Source organism: Pseudopipra pipra, chromosome 1 (assembly GCF_036250125.1).
Source record: "Pseudopipra pipra isolate bDixPip1 chromosome 1, bDixPip1.hap1, whole genome shotgun sequence".
Taxonomy (NCBI): Eukaryota; Metazoa; Chordata; class Aves; order Passeriformes; family Pipridae; genus Pseudopipra; species Pseudopipra pipra.
This window is the reverse complement of record NC_087549.1, coordinates 90,390,792-90,405,239: the sequence shown is the minus strand read 5'-3', so window position 1 is coordinate 90,405,239 and position 14,448 is coordinate 90,390,792. Positions and strand designations below refer to the sequence as shown.

General features: G+C 38.3%; 1 protein-coding gene across 6 annotated transcripts in view; it reads right to left on the bottom strand.

The window, feature by feature from the left end:
• NUP153 (nucleoporin 153) overlaps positions 1-14,448 on the bottom strand; it is a 44,665-nt gene that overhangs the window by 16,653 nt on the left and 13,564 nt on the right. For 4 of the 6 annotated variants that reach the window (XM_064664742.1, XM_064664725.1, XM_064664731.1 and 1 more), the window contains exons 2-10: positions 10,187-10,403; positions 7,966-8,214; positions 6,611-6,750; positions 6,399-6,527; positions 4,495-4,611; positions 4,327-4,371; positions 4,176-4,229; positions 1,245-1,391; positions 437-489 (exon numbers count right to left, since the gene is read on the bottom strand). In XM_064664742.1, the coding sequence (XP_064520812.1) occupies positions 437-489; positions 1,245-1,391; positions 4,176-4,229; positions 4,327-4,371; positions 4,495-4,611; positions 6,399-6,527; positions 6,611-6,750; positions 7,966-8,214; positions 10,187-10,403 (1,151 nt within the window). Of the gene's footprint in view, positions 1-436; positions 490-1,244; positions 1,392-4,175; positions 4,230-4,326; positions 4,372-4,494; positions 4,612-6,398; positions 6,528-6,610; positions 6,751-7,965; positions 8,215-10,186; positions 10,404-13,206; positions 13,500-14,448 lie in introns of those variants that run through there. The other 2 variants (XM_064664758.1, XM_064664767.1) reach the window with 2 other exon arrangements.

Genomic DNA, 14,448 nt, shown 5'->3' with positions numbered 1-14,448 from the left:
CCCGAGATGATTCTAAAGGGCTTCTGTTTTTCATGCCAACTCACAGAGCAGACAAGTGACTTTTGTCATGTAAGAAGCATTAGAAAATACGTTCCCCCACTTTTTTGCTTAAAAAAGTTCCTAAATATTGAATATACTCTAGAACTGTAAAGCACTTCACATTATGAAAAATTTTCAGAAAGAAATTCCTGTAGGACAAAGCTTTCAGACTCCAAGCAATTATTTAGTTAGCTGAGACTAACAGCTGTACCCCTGATGAAAATCAAGATGCACAAATGGTTAAACTCTCTCATAATACAATTTTTTCACTTTTTCTATTCCCTTTTACTGAGAACTGTTACTGCCCTTCCAAAAGAAGGCAAGCATGCAGACTGCAGTGACAAAGGGAGAGGGTGCTCTTCTCTCAAGTGTTTTAAAATTAATAGATTTGTCATACCTTTCAGATGGTTTTACAGGTTTTTCTGCAGGAAAACTCTCCTGTGTCATGTCCTGCAAAATAGGTTTGATTTATTTCAAGATTTATCTAAATATATTTATAAACAAAACACAAAGAGAAGACAACCAAATGCAGATGTTTGGTGGTGGTGTTTTGGGTTTTGGTTTGTTTGTTTTAACACCACTGAATACACCTGATCTGCTTAAGCTTGTTCCCTAACTACTATGCCTATCCACCTAATTTCCAGCCCATGTATTTAATACCTGGTCATTTTTACATCCAGGTTGATACTGGAACCATGGGTGGCTTTTTTTTCTGAAAGAGATACCAATATTGTTTTAAGGATAGTTTATTGGGGACTTCATTTACACCAAAGTGATCAGAATATGTAATTAAGAAAGTAATCCGAATGGGTAATTGTCAGAAATCTCACTTGGAGCCCACAGCTCACCAGAAAGACCCTGTACACAACATCAGCATGTTCGATCAGTGACAGCTTTGTATACAGGAGCATATGAAAAGGAAAAGTTTTGTGTTTTAATATTCTTTCACTGAGAACAGCCTGGCCCAACAGCACATCACCACATTCCGAAAAGAAGCACCAGCCACACAGTGTGCCAAATATACAATTATGTTCATAAAACCTCTAAGTATCTCCTTCACAGTGGTTCCCACTGTCTTAATCCTTACCTCAGACATACTATCAGTACTCTGTCAAGGAAGAGCAGAATAACTTAGTAAAATAACTGGTTAGAGACATTCCAAGCTTGTAAAAAGCAGGCAAACAAAGACCAGAAAATTTACTTACTTGATGCTCTCTATCTCCCCTTTGGTGAATTTTTCTGGAATTAGTAGCTGGTTTCAGAGATGGTTTAAAATACGTGATCCGACCCCCTGACAGGGAGAGTGGCTTTGGTGTCACAAGTTTCTGGACAGGCGGATGCTGTGAATCCATCTTTGAAAGGAAAGGAGCAGTCAATTTATCCTTGCACCCACCCAAATCACCACAGCATTTACTGATAAAAAAAGTTACAGAACCATAAACCTCCCATCAGCCTCAGTGCCCAGTGAAAACTATTTGGAAGTGTTGAAAACATTTAGCTTGCAGAATGAAATCACCAGAATATCAGTTATAAAATCCAAAAAGCTACAGAAGTAGTTGCAGTGTGGCTGAACCCTATGTCAAAATTTGGCAAAATAAATCATATTACTATTAGCAAAATAACTTGTTTGTATAATATGCTCCCATCCTTTCCTCTCCTCTGCTCTTGTTGTTTTTTTGGGTTTTTTTACTGGCTAAATCCATTATTTTAACATGCAAAATGTAAAGCAGTGTTAAACCAGGTTCTGGGTTTCATCTTTTCTACATTTTCCTCCTTTGAAGTTAACACTGTGAAAAAAAAAAAAGTTGTAAAATAACTTTAAAATAGTCTCATTCATTAATACATGTTCCAATAACATGTATATTAATGACTTGCATTTGATGCTGTTAAAAGTACTGGCCTGACTTTCCTTGTCAAAGCATTTTCACAGACAAAAGCTGATTTTTGACAGAAAGCACTGTACCTTCTACAAAACTGGCTTAACTGAATTGAGAAAGAATAAAGACCCCAAAAGGCTACACTATTTAACAAATCATCTGCAGTCTTGATGATCAGGATAATCAGATTTACGATACATGCTATTATTTAAATTAATATCAACAGAAAACTGTGTTTACAATGCAAATTTAATTTCACAGTATCTCAAAACTCTTGCTAATGAAATTCATGTTGCTCTATGTATAAAGCTACTTCATTTTAAAAATTATTAAACTAATTTCAAAATCTTGAGTAAAATGTACTTTATTTAAGTTCACAAAACCATTTTGAGTGAAGAATGGTCCACTGTTGGTATTAAATATAAAGCAAACTTGCTGAGGGTGCACTCAATCCCACTATGTTATTGATGAAGATCTGGCATTTGGACTCGCTAAATTTCATCTGACTGATCACTGTCCAATGCTCCAATCTACCTAGATCCTCCTGCATAGCCTCCTCTCCCTAAAGAGAGTCAATAGCACTTCCCTGTTTCATATCATCAGCAAACCTGATAATAGGGCATTCAACTACTCCCTCCAGATCACTGACAGATATAATGAACCACACTGGCCCTAGAACTGAGCCCTGAGGAACAGAGATGGTGACCGGTCACCAGCCAGATGTAACCCCATTCACAGCAATCCTTTGCATCCTGCTGTTCAGCCAGTTCTTCACCAGCGCGTCCCACATTTGGACAACTTGTCCAGAAGGATACTGTGAGAGACAGTATCATAAGCCTTAAAAAGTTCAAAATCTACATCCACCGCCTTCCCTTCACATGCCAGGCAGGTGATGTTGTAGAAGGATATCAAATTAGTTAGACAAGTATGTACAACAACAACAACGTCACCCAGTTACATGTTCAATACGCTAAGAGTTATTCTCTCTGGTGCAGACCCTCAAAATAAGAAAAACACCATAATAAAAGAATACCTGCAAAAGTTTTGCCTGAGTGTTCAAGTGCCATGTCAACCACTTGTCTGCTTTAGCAGGAAAACACACAACCCTCTCCTTGGTGCACACAATCCTCTCCTCCCTTCTCATCAAAGGCTACCCTTTCCCTGCCAAACTGTGAATTCTAGCATTATGAATAGACAATTTCTCTATTTTTACCCAGTGGCAGCTGTGTGCAACATTCGCTTTCTGACTGATGTCAGGGGCTATGCTGCAAATCCAGCAGATCTTTCTTAATGCCTTGTCACAGGTGTGGTTCTGCATTTTAACTGAGAATCTGTATCGGCTTTGTTTTCAATTATTTGGATAATATTTTTGGTAAAGAAATTACATGCTCTACTTTTCAATGAATGCTCTTGTAATTTAGCACATGGCCAAAGAAACTACAAGAACTATGAGATGTTTATAAATTCCAAAGTGACCGCATAATTAATTATACTCCTAATTAAGCTATTAGCAGAGAAACTTCTTGAGACATTCTATCCACTTTCTCATTACAACAACAGACAAAAAGTTTGCATGGAAGAAAAACTACACTTTTGTTCCTTTGGTTGCCTGATCTTAAAGTGACCTTTTGTGGGTTTTACAATTAACAAACTTGATACTTCAACTTTTTTTTTAACAAAAACAAGGAAATAATGATTTACCACAGCGTTATCACCAACTCAGTGCTACCTCCAAATAGGAATTTAGGAACATAAATTTACAGAAGCGACAACATTTAACCATTTTCCTTCTCCTTCCTCTGAGCAGTTATAAAAAACATAAGTATTATTTTTTTCTCAAAATGAACATGGAAACCTGTACAAGGTCTGATTCAATCAATATTTTTCTACTTCTGATCATTTCTGCAATAAAAAGCTTTTGTAAACAGGAATATTAACATGGAACTTAACCCCAAGTTGCCCCCAAATAAAACTACTTTGTGTGTTCTAGAGAAGGTGTTCTTGACTGACATATCAATACACCACCACAAAATATAACAGAATTTTCAACCTGAGTAATCTTCACAGTCCTTCATCTGGTGTGGGTAGAAAAGACGTTTTTAGCTATTACCCCATAGGCAAGACCGCTATAATTCACACAACGCTAATATTAACTTCAATTCATGTGTATGCTTCTCACTGAGATTTGTGACATTTCTTCTGATAGCTATAATGTATAGAAAGTTATCTATCTCAGCTTAAGATGTTACTGGTTCTTACCTGGTTTTGTCTGGATTGGAAGCTAGTCATATTCAGCACACTCCTGTCCACAGGCTATGGGGGGAAAAAAAGGCCTAAATATTAGTGAACGTTTTTTCCCCATAAGTGGGTTCCATCTAACAAAAACACGAGGGTTTTGCGATCAACTTACAGAAGACAATGGACTAGAAACAGAAGATGGAATCCTTTTAGCATCCTGTTGAGAAAGCAGTGCAGTAAATTAAACAATGACACGAGCACAATCTTCATCCTATACTTGCACATATTTACTATGTTTTTCAAGCACATGAAATAAAACATGAAAAGGAGTGCCATTTACCGCTAAAGGGCTTGACATCTTCTCCAATGTCTGCAAGATGCGCCGTGCTGTGGAACTTGTCACACCGTAGGATTGCACATTTGCCTGTTTAGCTTTCATTTGTCTTTTTAACGGTGGCTGAAAAATTAGCATTGCCAATGTTATGATGCTGGATTTTGAGTTAAACATACGGGTATTTTATGCCCTATGGATACAATGATGACATAACCAACACTTGTAATGACAAAGAAAAATGTACTCGCAGAGCATTCAAGCCATGAAGAAGAAAATACACACTACTGACTTTACAGAAGTTTAAGTAGGGCAGGATAAAGCAACGAAAGAAATACTTAAATTTAAAAGGTCATAAAATGGAAGATGTTAGGCCTGTAGAGTCTCTGAAGCAGTGATTAGGAAAACAGAACTGAAGCAAGCTTGTGCTGCAGAAAGTACTTTCAGTAACAAAACAGATCTCGGGGTTTCATGATGGTGTAAATGTGCCATCTTAAAATCACTGCATACAATCATCATCAGAAATTTCTAGTTTTATTTCTCTCATTTCCTCCCTTCCCCCAAGATTACAACTGACTGAAGATCTTTTTACTCTGCTTAAACAGACAAAGATCTGATTTGAACTGTAACAGATCTCAGCATGATACACTGAAAAAACAAATGTTTTATTTGTACCACATGACTTTGAACATAAGTTAAAAAAACTTCAGTGTTACCCTTTTCGGTTTCCTTAAAATTATGTTAAGCCTCTCATGTAACCACATCACGCTTACCACACTGCTATGTGAAGACAGGAAGCAGATCACAGCACATAAAAAACACAAGTGAGACTTGCTCTACCCTACAGCATGCAGCAACAAGCAAGCTAGTCTCTCCCTTAAAAGCCTGGTATTTGCTTCCTCGTTTCAGTACAATCCACATTTATTTTTGTAAAAATAAAAATAGCTGATCAAAGAGGGCTCCTAGCTTACACTCCTAGAAGTTTTAAGTGTTCTGAAGTTTGACTCAACACCAAATCCGGACAAACCGCAAATTGTCAAGGTTTCCCCTAAGTCAGGAACTTGTAAGTCCCCTTGTTCCATGGCAGAAAAGAAACAGACTGCCAGAATAGGTCCAGCAAACTCTAATTGCCAGTTTCTTAAATAAAGTTTCTTTTGGCTTTTTATTTCTTTTTGTAATAAAGATCTTTTTGACTTAAACACAACACATTCCAATCAAATCAGATTTTACTTCTTTTTAGATTCAATTGTAGCTACTGAAGGTAGTAAGGATTTTTAATTGCTGGTTCATTTTAGAACACAAAGAATACTTCAGGGCAAGCAGCTCTTCTCAAGAGCTAAGATATAGAAAATGATAGTAAAATAGAGGGGACTTATTGTTTATCTTGAGATTGCATTGAGGACTGCATGACTAAGTAACAAAAGAGCAAAAGATGAGCAAATTTGCCCTTTGGATATTACTATATTAAAGAATGCACGGCTTTACAAAGTATATTCATAGTTAAGAGCGTAGGATCTACCAACAAGCATCAACTTTTGCTACTATAAATGTCAGTTTTCAAAGTTATGCCATCGTAGTATTTATTTACACATTAACATAATACAGTCAAAGGCAGACAATGGCAGAAAACAGAAATTTTTGAAAGAGGTAACAACAGAGGAAATCCCTACAACAAACAACTACCCAGCAACTAAGATGCTACTGTCATTCTTGTGCACTATGGTAAATATTTCTACACGAACTGAGAATTTAAACAAAGATGCCTCTTTTTCACTCTTGTAGGCTGAGAGGGCAAAAGAGGAACTGTTTCCGTATTTTCAGTGTTCAGTTCCCCACTCAGAGCTTTTTAGGGAGAGCTACCCCTTCTGTACTTTGATTACATTTTCCCCCACACCACACTACTATTTTCATACCTGATAAGCAGAAATCTGCACTTTTGTCTGCCTTGCTGCTGCAGCGGCACCACCATACGAGGTCTTTCCAGGGTAAAATGGAGAATCCCCAAGCTGCCTTGTCTTAAAGACAGAAGTGTTTCCAAGTGACTACAGAAAGGTGTTATGGTAAGTTGTTAGTAAAAATGGCTACACATTCAAACTGACTAAACTTAACACTGTGCAGTACTTACAGGAGAGGGAGATCCAAAAGCAGATAAATTGAATGCAGGTTTTTTAGAGCTAGATGCAGGATGCTGTGAGAGGGAATGAGATCTTTCAGCCTCTGGGGACCAGAGCAGTGGTGCTGAAGTATTTTTTGAAACTGTGATATCTGCCAAAATAATACATGGTTTATGTAAATGCCTCATATACATAGAGAATTGTAATATTAAAGATACTTTATTATCTCTGATATTTTATCAGAGTTCTTTAATATGAAAAAGTAAGTCTTACAGAATGAAAAAGTCCCTTTATACTTACTTCTCCAGCACTCTAAGCTTCAGAGTTCTTCAAAGAGATTAGTTTCACATATGGTATGAAAACCAAGTATCAACTCTGAACCTGAGTTCTGTTCAGAGAACTGCAAATACATTACCTTTCAGTAATCTTTCAGAAGCACGCACAAGTTAATAGCACGCTTCCAGGGCAGAGCAATTCCATTTTTATTTCTTTCATGGTAAAATAAAATGGAATGGCATAAACACTGGTGCATATATAGTGGTACAAAGTTCTTCCTATGTTGGTAAAGGCCTGGAGGCCACCATAGGACAGAACTGTATCCTAGTAAACGGGTTATATTGCTAAGACCAGGCAATACAAACTGAACTGTAAAACTATGGTCTCCAGAGAACTGGTTGAGCATGACTCTATTCCCACTTATACAGGGGATTAGAAAAACTTGCAAACCTGCTGTTTGCCCTTTCTCAGTGAGACACCTAGGTCCCCATCTTTTTCAATACAATGTTTAGGGGTTTTTTTTAACTTTAAAATTGTGTACATTCCTTACTGAATTCAGTAAAAGACATGGCAGTATTGACAATTGATGCCTTCTACCAAGAAAAGCAAAAAAAGCTGCCCAGACTTTTTCAATCAGAATAGTTCCATTACTGACTCCTGGTAAAAAAAACCCAAAAAAACCACATGAAAACATCCTGTGTTTTCATCTGTCACCTATATTTACTCACATTTAACCAGCTGCGAGTTAGATATTCAAGGTAACTCCTCCTCTAGGTCAACCTAGCTGTCAAGCTACAGCAAATCATCTTCAGCTCCTACTATCCCAGTTCAAGATTTACAGATAATCCAGCTAAAAGTGTATTTATCAGCACCAACTCTTTAGAACATCAGGGACTTATAACTGTATTCCAAAGCAGTTTTATTTAAAAGATGACAGGATTACATGCTTCTAATATATTAAAAATAAAATTTAATTTTAACATCCAAAGCTGACATTCACCTACTTTATTTACTAAGGTAATATGAAATATTAAAGAATACAAACTACTTCATGTTACCAAACAACTCAATTAGAGAACACAAAAGTTACCTTTATCAGATGCTCTAGAGGAGAAGCCACTGGTTGTTGAGATGTTATCATCATCATGCTGAGAGGTAGAATCTTTTATTTCTTTTACCAGAGACAGCCCAGGACTGCCAATGCCAAGTGTGGAAGATGTAGAGGGCTGACAGTGTGGTACTGTGGGATCCAACGCAGTACAGTTCAAATGGCTCCGATGGAGAGAGGGCCTTGTTAACACATCTGAGAAGTTCAGTGCAGACCTACTCGTGGATGGTTCTAAACAAGAACAGCGAGACAATCAGCTTTCCTATAGACAAGCTCACAGAAGCCAAAACCTGTTTTCTATCAACAGCAATGTTATTGCCAAGTTCTAAGCACAAAAATAGAGAAGCCGAATTTAACTTCTTCACCCAGATAGGGTTTCATCTATCTGACAGCAACAGCAATACTGCTTGAAATACTAGTGTTCTGGTGTCATCATCACCCCTTCCAAATTCTACCCTATCAGGTCACGCTACAGACAAAAACATTTCTCCTCTCCATTGATTTTTGAGATTTTGGCACAAAGGACAAGTAAGCAACATGGCCCTGGTTAAAAGATGGGCATTTTTTCCTCACGAAAGGAGTCAGTAAACACTGCCAGTGTCCTGCAAAAAGTAGTCTCACAGCTCCCACTTGCCACATGAACAGAACAGCTATTAATGGCTATCTTGCCTGATGGCTATGTAAATCTACAGTTTTTCCCAGGAATTCTGGGTATGAACAGGATTTTGAGTCACTACCCTCTTGGTATTTGCACTGAAGCTCAAACTAGCAACTTTAATCTACATAACCACCGCAGTGGGTAATTCTCCAAAGGACTGATAGATTTTCAGGATGGTCTTGTTTGAGATAAAGAAAGTGTGTTATCAGACTGAAGGCTGGTCAAGCAAAGGAATACAAGCTCTAGCACACTGGTATCTCAGAGCTGAAGAAACAGGCTCTCTAAAATAAAAATACCAGTAATAATAAAAAAACTTTCTATTAACTATAGAAAGAAAGATTAGGCTACGACATCCACAGACTGCAACACCAGCCACTAAGAGTTCTAGGGTGTCCCATCTGCTCCTGATTTTCTGGAGCTAGAATGTTTGCTGTGCAGCTGTTCTTACTGAAAGGTCCTTTCACACAGTTCTTCAGGAAAGCCAACACATGTTCCTCCTTCATGAAGACCTTCTCTATTCCTTTACACAAACTTATTCTCAAGCTACAGCTACACAGAGAGCAGTAACGTTCCTTATTTACAGTTAGATGACATTGGTGACATAGATATTTCCTCATTACTTTTTGTTCTGCCAACAACAGAAACAACTGACGTTCCACACAGATGGTTATGTACAAGTGGTCAGACAAAACTTGACTCCTTATCAAAAACTGAGTTCCACAAAAGTGCTAATTTAATAGAAACTCAAATGGGAGCATACGCAAATTTTTAGAGTCCTACAGAAACAGTGAGAGGCAGAGATATAAAATACAGAATAATCTTTCATATAGTAAAGGGGCTGCTAACTTCTTTGCCAAGGAGCCAAATAGTTATCAAAGACTCCATGTTAGCCAGGCAACTCCTTAATGTTACAAAATATTTTAAAAAGAACAATGTCACAAACAAAGTTCTCCAGATCTCCATTAAACCAATAAGGAAATTGAATAAACTGATTGAAGAAGCCCAAAGGGAAAAAAAAAATTCAGGACATGAGAAGTTATTTTCCTCTGGCATTCTAGCATCTGGCCTTTTGCTTTGAGGACAACAAAATGAATTAATGTTTCTGTTACAGTAGGCAATTAGATAAACTTTCATTCCAGATCCTTTAAAAAAAAATGCAAATCAGCACCCTAGTGAATGAATATTATTGATATTTTGCATGTGGCTAGTTGACTACCTGAAGTTAACTGATGACTTCCAAGAGCTCCAAGTCAACCTCTAATACGTTTTGCAATTTAAACATTGTAGTGTGAAGCTAAGACAGTTTCAAAAACACTTTTTGATTTTTTTCTATGTGTTTGCTTTCTGTGGGGTTTTGTGGTTTTTTTTGGTTTGGGTTTTTGTTTTGTTGGCTGGATTTTGTTTTGGGTTTTTTTGGTTTATTTTGTGACGTCTTTCTAATTTTGTGAAAATGCTCCTTCCAGCTTCTCTTAGAAATCTAGATTCAGAACTAGAAATCTGTGAATAAATACAGATGGTCAGAATACTAAATGATATTTCACATACCTTCCAAATTAATTCTTGCTGATTCAGGCGTGACTCTCCCATCAATTACCGTAGCATCTTCATTTGCATAATCATCGTGATAGTTTACTGGATTCTCTTCCTGGTTTGGAGATTCATTTGTATCTACACATTTATCTTCCCTTTTATTGAAATACTTCTGTAACCATCCTGGTACAATGTTTTTCACTGATTCAGTCACTCTGCTAATGAGTCCCAGCTTAAAAGAAAAATACAGAAACACAGTCAGCAGCATACTGTGGGATGCAACCTTGCTCAGACCTCGAAGACAGATATTAGACAGCAATATTCAGATGAATAAAATAGAGGTGGGTGGGTTGTTGACACAGAGTTGCTGTACGTCTGGAACACGCATGACAAAAATTCACCTATCTCTGATTTACTTAGTACTGACCTATCAATTTCTGCACTTCCCAGTGACCTTGGCAATGTTCAAAATTCTGAAACTACAGCCAAAATTCACCAGAGGCTTGTCAAGTCACAAGGTCATTGGGAAATTCTACTTCTAAATAACTCCTGATTTACACACTTTTTCTGAGGACTCCTCCTTGTAATGCCTTCACTTGAAAAAGCATTAAACCCAGAAGCTCAGCAATTATCTACAGCAATACTGATGACCATAACAGCTGCTAAAATCAGTGAATTTAAATATTTCTCTTTCTAATGCTGAACTGCAGTAACAAAGTCTATCCATAAACCCACTATTATGCTCTGAACAATCAAGAGTATCCTGAAAGAATCCTGGAAGAAACAGCTATAGCTGAACAACAGATTCCTCACTACAGGACTGTTCAATAGATCCAATTTGATCAAATTTCATTTTGTGGTATGTTAAAGTTTTCTATCTTCAAACCTTAATATTCTGCCATTAAGGTATACATAAAAGCCATTTCCATTATGACATTTAGAAACTATTTGCAATGCTTACATTCTACATTTAGGAAACATTTATTTACTATTTTGTTTTAGGCAGTCACTTGATCCCCATCATGTCCTCAAAATTTCAAAACACCTTCCTGTCAAATCTCAAACCCCTGCAGCAGATTGCTTGCAGCGTGGAGTTCCCCCTCTCTTACACTGACTGCAGCCACAGAAACAGCTGCCAACCTCTGCAAGCTGGAAGCAAAAGTGAAATCTATCTCCATGATTTCAACACTTTGGAAACTAAAAAGTAACAAGAGTTAAACGGATTTTTGTTGAACTCCATCATCATTTGCTAACACACGTATCAAAGGCTCTGGCAAGCTACTTTGGTTTTCTTCTGGGTTTAGGTAACAAAATTTTCTAAAAATTATTATTCATGTGTAGAAAATGAAGAATAGTCTTTGAACATGTATTAGTTAGTCTAGTAAACAACTGTGAAACAAGAACTCTGCTGTATTCAACTTTCCTAAACAAACAGCACACAAATGAAAAAAGAAGCCCATATTCCTCATTCAAGTCTTTCATACATGGTTACTTACGGGAGTTATAAACAAATTAGACACCCTTGAATCTGGAGTTAAGAGGGGGGGCAGGGAAAGAGGATAAAGGGAAGGTAGAAAATAAAAGCCCTTTCACAGAAGGAAGGTCATCTTAATTAGACATTTTTCATAATGATTGGTAATTTAATCTTGTACTTGCATAAAGACAGAATAAACATCCAGAGACAGCTCAAACCAGACAGAATACAGCATAATAAGCACATCCATCACAATTATGACACTAAGATACAGGTCAGTATGCCACGTTCAGGGTGTTGATACTACTCTACATATATACTAAGCCTCAGCTTCCCAACAACAAAAAACTAACTGCATGCCATACCAGAACTCACAGCAGTTCAGTGCATGGTACCAGCAAAGAGGCAGTTCCTACTCTCTTCCCAGCCCCTCATTTTCACCTTTCCTTATGACACACTGTCCCCCTTTTGGGGAGTATTTTGCTCCTATATGAATAAAAGCATATCAGGAACCCAGAGGAGTCAAAATTTGCCAAAATAAGCAAATGGTCAGGACACAAACTGCATCCAAGGCAATGCTCTTTCCAAAAAGCTAAGCAGTGCTATATTCACTATCGCTAGAGAGTTTCTTCATCAAGAGAATAAAAACATAAAACAGGCCTGTATCATTCTCTTGCTGAAGAAATCCTCCCAGGACTGAAAGCTACCTAAGACTCAAGATGGCAGATGTCATAGGCATCCAGAAGAGTAAACACCCAATCATTAGTAATCTCAATGAGTAACTGGAGAACCCAGATAGACTAATAATTAACCAAGGTAATTTTACCATCCATATCTAAAACCAGACTGGTTTGACCCTTTCTTGCAAAGGGCAGCCTTGCTACTGTTCTCCACATCATCAGCACTTCAAGCTAGGTAACACAGGGTAACTTCCCAAACCAAACCAGAAGCTGGAACTCGCTCGGTGCAGCCGTACTGTAGCAAGTACTAATGGCCTGTTCCATCTAGCTTAGGCACAGTGGAAGACGTAGCATAGTTTCATGCTCCAGAATAATGCAGGTTTAGTGACAAAGCAAGAGAAAGCAGAATACATGGAAATGCACCTCTGTTTTCTGTCTGCAAAATATACTGATTAAAGGCACTGTGAAAGAGTTATGCAGGCATTATGAACGAGCTACCATCAAATGCAGATCCTGCTAAAACAACCAAATACCTTCCCCCCACAAAGTAAGACATACACCCCAGGTATGCCTATTGACATACACACAGACCAAAAAAAAGGAAAAAAGACAAAATATCCTACCTGCCTATCAGAGCTCAAAGGCACTGTGTTTGGATTCCTGACCACGTCAGGCAGGTAACGCACCACTGACCAACTACACTTTTGAACATGCACGCTTCCTTGTTCTTGCCAGGACATTTCAGCAAAGGATCATGCCTTACACTGTCTTTAAAGCTGGCATTCTAATCCTATCCTAACTTGTGATTTTCTTATTCTTCAATTTCAGCATATGTGTTTGAGAACCCTTTCCCTCTGCCTGCACATGCAACACAAACCTACCTTGTCAGCAGTAGAGCACTCCCCCTCTACTACTCCTGTGCCACCAGCTCTGCATTTTCTCCATCCCAGGTTCCCTGGCACTACCATCTCCCCACACAGGAATCATTAATCCTTCTAGAAGGCTGACAAGGATACCGCACATCTCAGTGATGCAAACAGATCTTCTGAGGTGAAATACAAAAGACATAGCAAAAAATAAGTCTAGCAGACTTATTCCTCCAGCAAAATCAGAGCAAACTGCTCAGATCCCAATCTCCTGTCCTAGTTAGAACAGCTGGGACCAGTTCATCACTGGATGGGTGTAACCCAATACTGTGTATTCTATAGCTTTCCATGCCATTTCCCAAAAACTGGTATCAATAGACCATTTACACCCTCTGCCCAGAGCAGCCTGACTCCTCAGGCTATAAACTGGGTGTTAAGAGGCCTGTGAGATAGGAGGGTGCCCCCTGTCCTCACACTCTTTTGTGGAACTCCCCACCCTGAGGGAAGTACTGAGCATTCCTGCCTGAACTGGAGAATATATAGTCTTGGAGTCTTGGAACTTTTGGAACCACTCGTGGGATCCAGAGGAAGACTGCAGACCACCACTCTCGACCAGACTGCAACAGCACTCTCACCAACAGGTTTTCCCCTCTCCTTTTGCTTTGGACTCAGGGGGCCCAACAAACACCACTCTGTTCATGCCCCAGGGTGCTGGGTTATACATTTGGGTTTTGTGGGTTAAAACCAATTGTTTGTCTGTATAATCATACTTATTGTATTATTTTATTAAATTGTTATTCTGATTTATAATCTCTCTTTTGAGTTGAGTTCATTTCCCCTGCTGGTTTACCTTTAAACCAGCACATCTCCTCAAGCCACGATTATGTACCAGTCCCTTCCTGAACAACTTCATTCACTAGGGCTATTCTGAATGTGCTACTGCACAAAAATTTTTCTAGTTCTCAACTTCAGATTGGAAGTGGAAGAAGCAGTGTTGGCACACAGCTTTAATGCTCATAAATCCTAATTTCTACAGGCCCCAGGGGTACCAAACTAACATCACAAAAGGGCAGGAGATGTAATGGGACAATCCTGACTGAGTGGAGCACCACTTTAGTCAGTGAACACAGTTTACTCCTTAGCTGATTTCAGAAGTCTGAGCTACTGTCAGTACCAACTACTGTCTATTCACCTCAAACAAACTCATACTCATCCTAAAAAATATAAGCATGAAAGCTGAACAAAATGAAAATCCAC